General features: G+C 38.1%; 1 protein-coding gene across 1 annotated transcript in view; it reads left to right on the top strand.

The window, feature by feature from the left end:
- The window catches only part of EFR3A (EFR3 homolog A), a 56,475-nt gene that overhangs the window by 21,124 nt on the left and 19,274 nt on the right, over window positions 1–16,077 (top strand). The window contains exons 5-12 of the mRNA XM_079795965.1: window positions 801–922; window positions 4,517–4,666; window positions 5,274–5,411; window positions 7,237–7,315; window positions 8,849–8,984; window positions 10,476–10,643; window positions 13,717–13,831; window positions 14,741–14,792. Of these exons, the coding sequence (XP_079652091.1) occupies window positions 801–922; window positions 4,517–4,666; window positions 5,274–5,411; window positions 7,237–7,315; window positions 8,849–8,984; window positions 10,476–10,643; window positions 13,717–13,831; window positions 14,741–14,792 (960 nt within the window). The remainder of the gene's footprint in view (window positions 1–800; window positions 923–4,516; window positions 4,667–5,273; window positions 5,412–7,236; window positions 7,316–8,848; window positions 8,985–10,475; window positions 10,644–13,716; window positions 13,832–14,740; window positions 14,793–16,077) is intronic.

Below are 16,077 nucleotides of genomic sequence, written 5' to 3'. Positions count from 1 at the left end.
AATCTTAGGGCCAGACCTGTGATTCATGTAGGTATATAAAATTTTCTAGACACGGGTATTTCCTTTTCTTTTTAATCTTTAGAAAGGAGGTAGAATGAATTCTACCCATCGCAGTATTTTTTCTCCTCTACTGAGTTTATGTTTCTTTCCATTTATGTCCCCTTTTCCTTGTCCTATATTTGTATAAAGATTATTCACTCATGTGTTGTGTATAGAAAGCTGTCCAGAAAGATTTCCTACTCACAGTTAAGAAATAAAATTCCCTTAGGCTTGGGAGAGGGCATCACTGAAGCCAGCTCCCGGGAAATGCAGGCGAGCTTCAGAGCAAGACCTTTCCTTCTAGACTTGCAGGGGTGGGAACCTTTTCTCTGCCGACAGCCATTTGGATGTTTATAACGTCACTCGAGGGCCATACAGAATTAGCAACGTAAAATATAGCCTGCTGTATTGGGTCAGACATTTCATTAACTCACCACAATGCCTTGGCAGGGCCAGACCAAATGATTTTGTGGGCCTTATACAGCCCAGGGACTGGAAGTTCCCCACCCCTGTTCTAGAGAGGCAGCTCATTCACTCAAAAGGAGCTGGATTAGCAAGTTATATTAATATATATAATGCTATAGCCTTGATTTTCTAAAGTTCTTTGTTCAAAATTCTTTTTGTATATGTATGTGGTATTTATGATAATTGATTCTTATTTGGACATTGCTTGTTAATGTGACAAGTAATGAATGAAAATAAATGTGTTTGGTCCACTTTCAAAAAGGTGGTAACATATTTATATTGTTTATTTTCTTTAGTTTGTCAAATTTGCAAATATTGAAGAAGACACGCCATCCTATCACAGACGTTATGACTTCTTTGTATCTCGCTTCAGTGCCATGTGTCATTCCTGCCATAGTGATCCAGACGTACGAACAGAGTATGTATTGTTTAACTTTATAATTTAAAGGCATAGCGCGATTTATTAATGAGTACCTTGCTTATATATTACATAATGATTACTAAAGGAAACGTGAAAATACATGCTTTGTTCCTGAAGTACAACTTCCTATTGCTGTTAGAACTGACTGAAGTAGCAAAATTGAGCATGGTTTCTTAACTCTTCGCAAATAAAGTTCAGTCTTTACTGTAACTCAGAGTGCTCCCCGCCCCAGGGTCAGAGCCTGTCATCCTGTCTTTCTTCCCTCCTTATACTCTAACCCAGCCACTTCTGGAACACACCAGGCACACTTTTCCCAGAGCCTTTGGACTGAGTGGTCTCTGTAGAATAACTCCCGGGCACCCTTCTTACCTCACTTAGTTCAGATTTCTGCAAATGTTGCCTTACCATGAGAGTCCTGCCTTGGCCACGTTTTATTTGTTAAATATTAACCCTCCCATCCCATCTCAATACTCTGTCTTCTGCCCTTCTGTGGACTCTGAACTCCAGGAGGGCAACAGCTTTATTTTGAGAGCTGCTGTATCACTGACACTTTGAATTGTGCTGGGCACGTAGTAGGCTCTCAGTAAGTGCCTTTTGAATGAATGCATAGATTGAATGGTATATTACTAGACATTGTCAATCTCAGGTTCTCATAACTAATTTGAGCATTTTTAAACATTTTTCTAAATACAACCTAGTAATAATCTGGAATCAAATACTTATCTGCAAGCACAGTCTATATATAGGCTGAAAGTTAAGAATTAAAACTTAACCTGGTAAATAAAGGAATTTGAGCTTTTCCATAATACACTAGAAAGGAAGAAACTAACCTGAATTCATAGTAATGCGGGGCCAGTTTAGCAAGATTTAGCATGCTTTGTAATTTTTACTATTCCTTTAAAATAAATAAGGGAATGTGCAAAAATACAACTAACTAGCTTTTATTGTGTAACCTACAGTGTTGGTTTACACAAGCAAAAGCAAGTACAAATGTTAACTTGGGAGAAAGAAAGCTGAGAGATTTCAGATAGATTTGTTTCTGTCTGAGGTGCTGTTAGTATAATTTTTCCTCAAGGCCATTTAGACTCCTGATGTTCTTCCTTTATTATGAGGGTAAAGCTTTAGAAATGTAAAGATAACTATAACTATCTTATAATAATTAATTTTCTATGTCTCCCAGTCACCACTAAAATATCTCTTTTTATCTCTAAAGGACGTTAAAAATGTTTTATAAAACTGTTCCCTGTTTTCAGGGGCTGACATTAAAATGTTAATGGGTCAAAAAAAAGTATAAAAATTAGCTAAAGAAAATGGCAATTTTTTTAAGATTATAACAATTTTACTTTCTTTTAAAATACAGAAATTATCCAAAATGTAGTGGTTTTTTTCAGGTTAGTATTATAAGGATTAATAAACTGCACATTAAATTTTGGTTAAGGTGAGTTTCACATATAAACCAGTGTAGGTGAAAAGTGTTGATGAGATCCATAAAATTAATGAAAGGATGCATTTAAGAAATTCCCAATTTTATTACATTATCTTATTTTTAAGTATGTAGCGCCCCCTACTGAAAGAGATCTTGTCTTGAACATTTTCATGTAACAATTTTCATTAATGTTTACAAAAAGAAGCTCGACATTTTCTATACACAAATGAGAGGCCTTGTAGTACTTTTTTCTGATTGTAGGTTTTTCTAGTATTTTGTGATAATTGAAATTCCAAAATGACAACATTTCATTTGCAGTGCCTGTAAAACAAGTGAGTAAATTAAAATGCTTTACCATACTTCGCGGGCTAGATTTTTTCCTGCTCTGCCTAAGTCAAAGCTCTTTTGGTTTTCTTCAGGGATATTTGTATTCCTCTGTAGGTTTTAGCTGAGAAATTTATCATCAATCCCTTTAATTTTAGCAAAACCCTATCAGATAGAACTCAGGGCCTGTGTAGTAGGAAATGGGGAATGGGTCTGATAACTGTTAAGATTTTCTTAAAATATTTGTCTTGCAGGAGCAGTTCCCACATGTAAAGTCATGCATCACAATCTTAACTATAATTTCCTGAGCAACCTCAGCTGTGGTAGAAATAATCATTATCATCATCACATGCTTAACTACTCTGGGCCAATTTGTTTAACCATTTATTGACTAAGCACTTTACATGAATTAATTCATTCAAACATTCCTATTCTTTAGGTAAGACAGTTGGTCTAGTTTACTGATAAGGAAACTATAAAATTTCTTTGAAGTCATGACTAGAATATGTTGGTTAGACCAGATACTAGACCTGAATGGATGCCAGCTGTGTAGCTGTAGTAGCTGTAGGTAGTCCCACCTCCCCCAGACAGGGCAGCTCGCTCTGCTGTTCTCTATTTAGGCTACTGTGTCACGAGGCACCAGCCACCATTCTTGTGTCATCTTGTTTGCTCCACCTTGTCATCACCCAAGGAGCAGCAGCAGGTGCATAAAGCAGACACCTTGTAGTAACGTCAGGCTTCCCCGCTAGTGATGGCCGTAGAGTCTCGCCCTTTATGTCTTAGGGAGCAGCATAAACAGACACAACTTCAAAATGGGCAAACTTTGTCTCGTGTGTCCCAGTTCACTTTCACCCGTTCAGTGTTGTATTACTGCCAGCTCCCATTCTCCATCTGCTCCCCTGAATCCTGTGTCATTTCCCCAGGGGTTTGGAAAGCAGTATCAGCCTCTTCCCCATAGCTGCCATTCTCTAAGCCTACTCGTAGGTGTTGGAAGACAGTGCTGGATAAGTTGAATAAACCTTCAATGGTAAATATTTTTGGTTGTAGTGAAAAAGAAAGTAACCAGATTTGGCCAGAGGGAACATGTTTTAGGGCAAATAGGCTACCATGCTATATTCTAGTCACTTTTTATTCTTGAAGAACCCATAGGTCTTTTTATATATGTATGAGTGAGGAAGAGCTTGAGGAAGTTGGGGCTGTGGATCGGGATGGTAGGGTGGGCTGCATTGTCTCACTGAGGGATGAATATTAAGTTACAGAAGCACATGATAATGTAAATGTCAGTGCACACAGATATATAGGGACGTACATATATGGCTGAGGCTCTCTTGTGGTAGTTCTCACTTGTCAGACCTTTAAAGGAACCAGCTTGGTCTTTCCTCCATCTAGAAGGGCTCAGGGCGGGAAGGGCCTCGGGAGGAAGCAGTGAGAGAGTCTGAGGGAGCACTCGGGGTGCTCAGGAAGAGTGAAATCCTGTTTTGCTCAGCTTCTGAGACGTCTAGGCGAGAAATGGAGAGAATCTAGCTCATTGCTCCAAATTATCATCATCCTCTTAGGAAAACTAATGCTTTTGATTGGATTCTCTTATTGAAATTATATGTAGACTATTACGGTCCTTTTAGACTTTAAATGCTGACTTTTAAAAGATAGTACTGATAGTACTCTTTTGGAGCTGCCTCATCTCTTTGTCCATCTTAGATTTCTGAGATTTTAATTTCTCAGACTTGTGTTATTTTCATTTTATTGACTTGATATAACAGTATTTATTTGGGATTCATTCTCTTAGCTAAACAAGCAGACTTGTTTAAATAACTTTCATGATTCCATTTTCTCTTTTATAGAATTCGAATTGCTGGAATCAGGGGTATTCAAGGCGTGGTTCGCAAAACAGTTAATGATGAACTTCGGGCTACCATTTGGGAACCCCAGCATATGGATAAAATTGTTCCATCCTTGCTGTTTAACATGCAGAAGATAGAAGAGGTCGACAGGTATTGAATACGGGCATTAGAGTTGGGGCTGCGTTGCCTTTGTGTAATGTATGTGTGCTTGCTCGCTAGGCTAAGAAAGTTCTGTCTTTAGCATCATGTAAAAGTGGTCTGTAAACTTGAGTTTCCCGGTAAATATGTGCCCTTTCTGAAAGATTGTTTGTCTTTTGTGATCACACTAGGCTTAGTAGACCACGGATTTTCACCCATACGCTTCAAGTTTTATTTGTTTTAGAATAATTCTATACTTTATTTGAAGCTTATTATTGACCATCCAAATAGTTATTTGAATTAATATTGCTTAAAGTTGCAAGTGTAAGAAATAGAAATTATAGTTAAACTTTTATTATTCTTTAGAGATGCAGCATGCTTTTCATGGAGTTAGAAATAACCAAAATAATAATGATAACAATAGTAGCAGCTATTTACTTTATAATTTTCTCAATAAAAAGGTTAAACTGTGTTTATTCCTTGCTCGTTCTTTAAGATATTTGGGGACAAAAAGAAAGTGTCATTTTGCCATTTCTGAGAAGTAAAACCTGCTCTGTTTAACTTGAGAACCAGTGTTAGAATTCCTACATTTGTGTTTATTATTTCTCTTTCCTTCCAGTCGCATAGGCCCTCCTTCTTCTCCCTCCGCAGCTGACAAAGAGGAGAATCCCGCTGTGCTGGCTGAGAACTGTCTCAGAGAGCTGCTGGGTCGAGCGACTTTTGGGAACATGAATAATGCTGTTAGGCCAGTTTTTGCGTAAGTAGTTGGTATTTTCCTGGTTATTTGTGACTGCTGCATTCTGTGTTAACTTCCTTACAGAGGCCGGTACATTTCTTGTATGAGGGAGTTGCTAATGGAACAGTGCAGCATTGTGGGAAGAGTGCAGGATTGAGTCACATACCACATGTTTGAGTTGGTCCAACCGCTTCCCCAGCTTTTTCTCCTTAAAAGTGAAGTGCAGTCATGTGCTTGATGCCAGGTCATCATTTATCTTGAATTTCTGCCCACAGACCTTGAAATGCATACCCACGGTAAACTATTAAAACTAGCAGCGGCCATGCATCAGGTATCTCATTTTGTTAACCTCTGAGGTCGGGTCCTCCTATTGGCTGGCTTGTTGCCTGGCTTTCTTTCTGCAGTGGCTGGCCTGCCCTAGGGCACATCCTGTGCTCTGAGTAAATTTCTTCTTGCAGTGACTGAGCCAGAGCAGGAATAGTAACTCTCTGATTGGTACTTGTATTCTCCCCCCTCTCCGGCAAAACATATTTGTGAGCTTTGAGGTTCTCCACGTACACACCATCTTTCAAGCCTTGTTAAGGCGTTGGGTTTAACAGTCTTCAGATGACAGAGCTACTACTAATATTCTGTGTAATTGCTGCACATTTTTGCAAGTCTTTCTTTTGTTAATCATTTGCCTTGTTCTTTTCCCTTCCTGATTATAAGAACGTGTTTATAGAATATATAAAGCAGTCTAGATGTAACATCTACAAGTCTTAGGGGAAATACTTGGGTTCAAAGTTGAACTTCAGTTATAACAAATACGTAAGCCACAAAATTTTATTTAAAAATCAGAGAATCATTAGATTTTCAAAAGGATCTGTGATTTTCACCACCTGCCCCCCCCTCCAAAATTACCATTTAAGGACTCTGAGCTTATAAAAAATATACTAAGAAATAATCAAAATGATGTAAATTATAACTAAAGGCAGATTTATTTTTTAATGTCTAGACATGCTGATTTAAGAATTCAAGTTTTTATCTTAATATTTTTATTAAGTATTTTTTTTTACCCAAAAGTACAATATAAAGCCTTAAAAATCTATAGAGCTAGCCTGGAAGGTAGAAATTACCCAATTATACTGTACTTGAATAACATGGAAGTGGGCTATATTCCATGTAGAGCTTGATGGACTTAAAACCTGATTCTGTGATGGTTAATTAATTAATCTTAATGAAATAGTTAATTATGTATTAGCTGTTCAGATAATTAAATATTAAACGTCCTCTGCAAGTAAGGTATCAGGTATTTTGGGGAATATATACCTGAATAAAACTGTCCTGGTCCTTAACAAACTTGATGGCTAATTGACATGCACTTATAGTGAAATACAATATATAGGTTATGAGAAAAGGCCAAAAGTGCTATAGCGGTTAAAGCACAGAATTCAAGTTGAATGTGGGATATTGGGGTGGTTTCTTTGGAGGTAGGCTTAGCTGGAGCAGTAGGTCTTAGCAGGTTGAGATGCGTGAACAGAGGCAGAAAACAGGGCGGCTTCAGTGCTTACTCAACTGTCCAGAGTCTTGCCTTTTTGTGGAGTTTGGAATGAGCGACTTTTCTTTCTTGCCAGCTCATCTGGGTATTTAAAAGTCTTCTACATATTCTAGCCTTTTGTGGTTGGCGTTTTATGAAAGAATTTGGCATTTGGGGGAAATATATACCATATACCTGGAATTAGAACATTGACTTTCTTTTAAATAATTTTTTTGATTGCAAAGGTTTGCATGTTGTCAAGGATTCTGAAGGAAAATAAGTTTAATAAAAAAGAAATTATTAAAGTAATTTTCTTATTGTTAATTACAGGCATTTAGATCATCACAAACTGTGGGATCCCAATGAATTTGCAGTTCACTGTTTTAAAATTATAATGTATTCCATTCAGGTAAGTAATTTTGGTTCTGTGTTGATAATCATTTCATCAGAGATATAGAACACTTAGGACAGTGATTTTCAACCAGTGTACCACGGCACACTGGTGTTCCACAAGCATTGTTAAAACATGCAATACCTGACTATTTAGTCAGGGGCACCGACCTCTTTTCCCTTAGATTGCCAAATTTTAAAAAACGACAACAGGCAACACAACCATAGCCTTTCAGTGTGAATGAATCAAAACGATACCTTTTTTCTTTTTAGTCAGAATGACAAAAAAATACATTTGTTGGTGTGCCACAGAATTTTAGTAATTAGTTTATGTGTGCCACGAGATGAAAAAGGTTGAAAATTGCTGCTATAAGATATAAAACATGTTCTTAATTTAGTTGTCTCATTTATTTTTATTTACTACTTAATTGTTTTTCTTTGCCAGGATGTAATAAAAAGAATGAAATGATTGTATGATAGTGCTGTTATTGTGCATTTATTTAATACAATTGTGCACTTATATTTCACGGATAACCTAGTATTGAAATTGATGTTTGTGACAGCAGTGTGTAGCTGATAACAACGACCGTTTATTGAGTATCTACTCGGCAGTAGTGCCTGTGTTAACTTCTGGTCTTTGTAGAAGCTGTGCTGGGACACTCCTGTCTACTGCAGAGGACCGACCCTTTATCTTCCCTCGAAACCAGAACAGACCAGTTAGCTCTCAATATTAGTGGGATTTTAGGTCTGTTTTTACACCGTGTATGTTTTTACCATAAAAGTCATTAATTCAAAGGAAATAAGGCTGTAAGAAACACAACTTTCACTGTCAGTCATACCAGGATTTATATCTTAGGTATGCTGTTTACAAGACTTAACGCTTTTTTAGACTTGCATCACAATGTCATTTACAGTTATTGATCAAATTTATGTATATTGGTAAAATGTCTGTTGTAAATTGCAAATTTCATATCTTCTTGATTTAAATTTCATCAGGTACACATTGATAAGATTTTCATTTTGATAGTGGCTCATGATTAGATTAAAGCTTTGTTTAGCATTGTTTGTATTCACAATTAAAAGTAGTATTTATCTAGTTTGGGTAGGAGAGAGGTACTATAAATGTCATGTTTGTTTGTTTTTTAACAACATTTTGTTCTGTTATCAAATTGTAAGAGTATGTAAGTGTTCTTTATGAAATTACAGAAAAATATAAAGAGAATAAAAATTTCTCGTGAATTTTCCTGCCAGAAATGGCCAGCTTTAATATTTGGGTATATATAATTCTAGTCTTTTATACTCTTAAAAATCCAGATTGAATTTTATTAAACATAATATTTTGCAACTTACTTTTTTCACTCAGGGTATCATAAATATTTTCCAGTATCCCTAATTATTCTTTAAAAGGATGAATTTTAATGGCTGCATATTGTTCTATAACATAAGTACTGGCTCCTGTTATTGGACGTCTACGTGTCACGTGGTCTTGTTATGAATTCTGCTGGGATGCATATTACTGTTCATATGTCTTTGGGCTGTTTTTTTCTTTCAGGCTCAGTATTCTCACCATGTGATCCAGGAGATTCTAGGGCACCTTGATGCCCGTAAAAAAGATTCTCCACGGGTTCGAGCAGGTATTATTCAGGTTCTGTTAGAGGCTGTCGCCATTGCTGCCAAAGGTTCCATAGGTGAGTGCCAGCAAAAAAACAGAAACAGAGAAATCACTACTGCCTTAATATTTCAGAATGTTTTCAGTCAATAGCACAGTGTATACAAAACCCTCTGAAAATATTTCTAATGTTTTTGAATGTGCTGTAATTTTTTTTTTTTTTGAAATTTTGGGTTCACATGATTATTTTCAGACTTACTTAGTGTACAATTAATTAAGCATTTTCCCCTCAAGTCAATCTCTCCTTCCCTTCCTCCTTTTTTCTAATAAAGATTTTTGGATGCCAATGATATGCTAAAGATTTGGGAGGATACAGGTAAAAGAAACAGTTTACTTAGAGTTAAACAGCTCTACCTCGTACTGTAATGAAAGGCAGAATTGGATCACCTATAAGAAAATCAGGGTCAGAGAAGTGAGGGAAAATGGATTGGCAAAAGCAAGTATTATGCAGCCTGTTGGGCTACAAGGTGTGGTGGCCGTGCAGAGGAAGTCAGAGAAGTGGCTTTCAAGTTCAGGTTGTGGCCAGATCACAGATGCAGCTCTGCAGTTGATTGATACTCATTAAAGAGTTACTATAATCTTTGTCAGAGACGTGTTGTAGGATAATTCATCTGGCTGCAAAATGCAGGACATTAGAAATAACGGGGGTTGTCATCGTGATAGGCATAAGGGAAGGGACTAACGTCGATGGCAGCGATAGGAATGTCAAGTCAACAGGATTTCATAGCTGGCTGTACGGATAAAGAAAAGGGACGGGACAGATCGTGATTTTTTTACCTACACATGGTTAGAAGAATGGAAGGGTCTTTAACAAAATTAGTGGCATTAGGTGGAAAATCTGGTTATATTTTTTTGGTTCAAAATCAAAGTGGAAATATTCTACTTATACATTCTCACATTCATTCACTGTCAAATAAGAGTAGGCCTTTTGATATGACTTCTCACTGCTTATCTTGTAACTTACTTCAAAGAGATGGCAGCAGGCTATATCATTGGGAAGTTATGTGCGGGCTGCCATGTGCTGGGCTCTGTACATCCCAGAAAGTGTTAGAATGTGGCTGTCTGGTAATTGAGGCAAATTCTTCCTTCTTCAGCTGCAACAGATGCAAAATAACTTTCCTATGCTACAGCGAGCTATAATATCATAATTCTATGGATTCTGACACAACAGTCAAGTTAAATGTTGTCCTCATACACATTATTTTGAATGGACAAGATTAGATAGGTAGAAAGTTTTGAGAAATCTTTATAAGTATGTACACATTTTATGTGCCTTAGACAGTGATTCAAACAGTGAGCTGCTTAGAGATGCCAGTAAATGTTTGTTGGAATAACTGGGACTTTAGTTAGATACATCTCATTTACTTTCTTAATGAACTGGTTAGTGCATAAATTAGTGAGTATTTCCAATTACTTAGAACATATCCAGAAATTTCTGGGGGAATGTGGGAGTTGGCTTTGAGTGCGCGGTTGGGAAGGTGTGTCTGCTCACCTCCGTGACCCCCTCCAGGACCCACGGTGCTGGAGGTCTTCAACACGCTGTTGAAGCACCTGCGTCTCAGTGTGGAATTCGAAGCGAACGACGTCCAGGGGGGATCGATGGGCAGTGTCAGCTTAAACTCGGCCTCCAAAGACAACGACGAGAAGATCGTGCAGAATGCCATCATCCAAACAATAGGTGAGTCCCTTTCCCTTTCCAAACGCTCACGTGAAGCAGCAGTTAAGAAGCTTTTGCTTAAACAGTTGGTATCAGTGTGTGGTGAACTTAGCTTTGATTGTGACTCCTGAATTGATTTGCGTTGTTTATGGATTTGCAGTGATATTTTAAGATGGTATATCAAATCAGCTCATCTTGTTTTCACAAAGTTAATTGCTTTTGCAACTTCTAGTTAATTCAGTGTTACTGTTTTACTTTAGAATGTTTAATTTATTGTTTCTCAAGTATTTCATTATAAACGGATATACAGCAGATTTGAACAATATTTCTGTGACACACACATTCAGAAATAAAATGTGAAAATTAAAACGTGACAGAGAATAAATGCAGTGCAGCACAGAAGTAAGATTTCTATGTAACCCGCACTGCTGGTTTCCTTGTTGAAGTTCTTGGTGCCCTGGCAGGGAGCAGGTGAGGTGCACATTCCTGGCTGCGGGCCACGGGACACGCTGCTGTAGCTTCAGCACTGGAAGTTAGGAGGCTGCTGGCCAAGTTCTTTCTCTTACAATTACCACAACATAGCTCCCTGCTGTGTTTCTGGGGGTCATTAGCATTTTTATTCAGCAGTTCCAGTACAAGCAGTGGGTACAGAGAAGGAGTTAATTTCAGGACTCTCCTCACAGTGAGTCATGCTAGAGACTTTATGTCCTGGTGGTAACGACAGACTCCCTTGGAACAGAAAGTCAGTGTCCAGTTTTGTAGGGTGATTAGAAACATTTCTAATTGGGTTCTTGGAGAGTTAAAAGTACCTTATAAGGAGGAAGGAGAGAGTGATAATGGCATAGGCCTCATCTCAAGCCTTAATATTAGTTGTGTAATTTCTTGTGTAACTTCTTAACCTCTCTTGTCCTCATGGCCACTAGACGAAACTGAGGCTAATAATAGTAACTAGTCTCATAAGGTTGTTGTGAGGTCCAAATACAAAGGAGTTTATTTCCCCCGAAATATGTGTTCCTTAGGTGTTAGCTAGAATAATACATTTTATGCAGATTGAGTAATATTAAGATCATGCGATTTTATATTGCTGAAGTATGTGTAATGGGAAATGATTTTTAACTCATGTCCAATTAAAATCATGAGTAGAACAACTTGAGTTTGTATAAGTAGATTAACTCCAACTAGGGGCCCAGTGCACGAATTTGTGCACCTTGAAAGGAACTGTGGGCCGCGAGGCTGCTGTGGGCACAGGGGCCGGTCTCGGCCCATCTTATGCACCCCTGCCCAGCCCCTCCCGCTCTGGCCACCCCCCACCCCTGTCGCCTGTCTGCTGGCAGCCCCACTCCCACCACTGCAGCTCCCATGTGCTGACAGTACCAGCCCCACTCGCACCCGCTGACGGCGTGGAGCAATTGGGACTGGCGCCAGCAGCAGGTGCAGGAGGCAGCTGCTGACCCTGATTGCCCCTCAGGAGCAGGGGGAGGTGGAGAAACCCTGAGGGACAATCGGGGCCTGCAGCCACCGCTCGCACCCGCTGATGGCACCGAATGATCGGGGCTGGCACCAGGCGCCAGCAGCAGGTGTCAGTGGTGGCTCCGGCGCCAACAGCAGGTATAAGCACCCGGCAGGACCGTGGCGTGTGGGAGCAAAAAATTTTTAGTAACCACCAGAGGCTCGCTCCAGTGACAGACAGCAACTGGCGCCCCACCTTGGTCTGGCATCCCCATTCACCTGGTCCACCATCCCGCTGCAGCCGATGCCTGCCATGTTCCGCACTCTGCCACCTACTGCCAACGCCCATCATGTTCCGCACGTGCCCCCTGGTGGTCAGCACACATCATAGCAACCGGTTGTTCTGTTGTTCTGCTGTTCGGTCTATTTGCATATTAGGGTTTTATATCCTATATAATAAAAGCCTAATATGATGTGGCTGGTCGTCTGGTCGGCCATTCAATCAAAGCATAATATGCTAATGATATGCTAAGGCCGCTCAACCTCTCGCTATGACGTGTACTGACCAGCAGGGGGCAGTCAGTCGACTGGTCAACCACTCGCTATGACATGCACTGACCACCAGGGGGCAAACACTCCAACCAGTAGGTTAGCTTGCTGCTGGGGTCTGGCCAATCGGGACTGACAAGATGGATCGAACATGCCCTGGAGCCCTCCCGCGGTCCCTCCCTGGCTGGCCAGCCTCCCGCGTCCCTCCCCGGCCCCAGTCATGCATCGGTGGGATCCCTTGGCCTGGTCTGCACCCTCTCGCAATCCTGGACCCCTCACGGGATGTTGGAGAGCCGGTTTCGGCCCTATCCCACAGGCCAGGCCAAGGGACCCCACTGGTGCACGAATTTGTACACCGGGCTTCTAGTATATAGATAATAGGGGCTGATTACAAGTCAGAAGGTCTCTGTAATGATTGTGTTGTACATTTTAAGATCTGAACAAAAATAGCCGTGATTTGATATCTGTTCTGATCTTTCAAAGAAACAACAAAGTTTGAAGTTTGAGTAAGTGTTAATTAAATTTTGTAAATATTTTATGACCAGGAAGTAAGCCTTCCAAACCTATAGCAGGTAAGCTTAAAATATCCACAAAACCCAAGAGTACATGAGAAAAATGACAAGTAAACAAGTTACTGTTTTTTTAACATCAGTTGAATTATGTGTTTTGAATTAACTCACAGAGTGGCCCATTATGACATTCTAAAACATTTAACAATCCTAGGAAAACCAAGGTAGTGACCTAATTATTGACCTCTTTACCTAAGTGTGTCCTCATTATTGACTTCCTTATTAGAATAAGAAAGTAGGCTCACAGTATATGGACAAGAGTTCATTAGAAATGAACTAACAAAAGGTGTTTTTCTCCTTTTTCTAAAATTCCAACTCAAATTGATGATGATTTGCCACGGTTAACTATATGCAAAAGACTTATTAGTAATTATATAAATCTTATCTATGATTAAATGATTTTGATTAAAATTTTAATTTCACGGTTTAAAGACATTGTTTACCACATATTGAAAGATTTGGTTTAAAATATTTTTTACTATATGGAGAAATTTCAATTTGTAAAATTTATCTTAATATTTTTATAGGGTTCTTCGGAAGTAACCTACCAGATTATCAGAGGTCAGAAATCATGATGTTCATTATGGGGAAGGTACCAGTTTTTGGAACATCCACTCATACTTTGGACGTCAGTCAACTAGGGTATGCATATGTAGTTTTCCAACTATAAATTTCAACATAATCTTGATTTAATTTCATTTTAAAGAAATCTAGGAAGTTTTGTATTGTTTCTTTAATCACTAGTACTAAAAGTCCTGTGGAAAGTAGTATGTTTATGGTGCTAGATTGCTAAGCAATTGAATCAGCATTGTGTGCTTTTAGAATCAGTTTTCAGCATATCATAAATTCTCTAATTTTCTGTGTTTTTTATGGACCACGTGGAAGGTTTATTTAGCTTGGATATTGTCTATATACATAGGTATTTAGGATAAAGCCTCAAGTGTTCTGTAAAAATTTAATTAAAATCTGGATAGCAGGAATGTTGATTTATTCCTTCAATTCTAAAACTGAAAGTGATTTTGAAGATCATATGTCTTGGTCACCTCATTTTATAGATTTGATTGGATTTTACAACATGCTAAAGCTTTAGTTTGTGAATATTTTTGTGTGTTTTGCTACTTTAGTAAGGAAATAATAGTCTTATTTGATTTACATTTCTTTGTTAATTAGATAACCCTTTTTCCACTTGTTTTTTGAATCATCTGGTTTTACCTTTTAAATATTAGTAATTTATATTTGCAGTAAATATATTTCCCAACTTACAGTATCTTTTTGTGTTGTTATATATTCATATGCTTTAATTTTCATGCATAGGTCTGTTTCGTTTGAGAGCCAATAACTTTAATATTTTTGTTTGAATTTTATTTTTTTACATGTAGCTCTTTAATTCATATTAAACTTATAGTATAAAGGAAGCCATGACTTAGCTATTATTAAAATCTACTTAGCCAATATGAGTAGAGTTTTAAAATCAGTAAATAATAAGTAAATGAAGTAATGTGGATGTTAATTACTATTAATAAGATAATGCTAGTATGCTGTATCTTTCAGGGACTTGGGAACCAGGCGGATTCAGATAATGTTGCTGAGATCCTTGCTTATGGTAAGACATTTACGAAGGTGAAGAGCACTCCTCCTTACGTTATTGAGGAGGTGAAAGCAGCTTCACATTATGAGCCTCTTTTCTTATATAGTCAGGTACTGTTTATGGTTAGTCTTCTCTGTGGTTTATGTAATTAAATATTATGCTTCCATTTTCTTACATTTTATTATGCTTTTCTATTTATTCCTTACTTCTCATGTCTTATTTGGCATTCATGATGATGAAACAAATAGAGGACAGGAAGTATTGCCCTGTGATAGATGGAGATGCCTGGGCTCAGAGACTTCAGTGGAGATAGTGGAGGAGGGTCACCACATCACGGAGCTAAAGAATAGAACTTGGGCTTGAAATCCAGTGTGTGTCTACGTATCGTGCTCTTCTTTCACGTACTGACCAAATAATGGCTTCTTATTTGGGAAATAATTCAGCCCTAAGTAGCTGGAAAGGAAAAGCATGTCTAACATGGGGGGCCCTGTGCTCATTTCACAGTAATCATATTCATCTTGGCCTCAGAGACCCCTCACTAATGCTGGTCGGGGCTTACTGTTTGGAATGTGTCCTTTCCCTGTCAGCACTGTCAACAGTTAATCTGCACATCTTCGTTGTCCATGGTTTCACCTGGTAGAAGGAGTATTTCATACCTTAGGAGAGGTACAGAAACATCTCCTGTGATTTTCATGTTACTCCTGTTCATGGTACTTGTCGTAAAGAAATTTTAAATTCTAATATAGCCAAATTTATCATTCATTCCTGTATTTTGTTCTTTTTTGTGTCTTCACTCCTTGCCTCTTCTGATGATATAAGCACATTTGTTTATATTTTCTTACAAAAGTTTTTAAAATTTGGCTTTCTAGATCTAAAACTTTGATCTGAAGATTATTTTTATATGTGGTGTGGGACATGGATAGATTTTTAATTTTTAGGGGGGTAGCAATTGTCCTACCCATACCTTTGCTTGCTTATAAGATCACCTCCATCCTATAATACATGTTCCAAATACATTTACAAATATAAATATACATTTAAATTACCACCTCAAATTTTATCTGGTCCTATTTTTCATTAAACAAATTCCCTAGTAGATCATCTTGACCTAATCCTACTTGTACCACATAGTTAGCTGAATGAAGGTCTGTGTGGTATAGTTAAAATGTTTAACAGCATTTAAGATATGCTGAAGTTATGAAAAGCTTACAATTTAGAATATAGGGATTCACTCAGAAATGTCAATTCAAGTACGTAATAAAGTACCGCTTTCCAAACTGAAAATGTATTCCTATTAACT

The sequence above is a fragment of the Cnephaeus nilssonii genome (genome assembly GCF_951640355.1).
Source record: "Cnephaeus nilssonii genome assembly, chromosome: 18".
In the NCBI taxonomy this organism is placed as follows: Eukaryota; Metazoa; Chordata; class Mammalia; order Chiroptera; family Vespertilionidae; genus Cnephaeus; species Cnephaeus nilssonii.
This window is presented reverse-complemented; position numbering and strand designations above follow the sequence as displayed.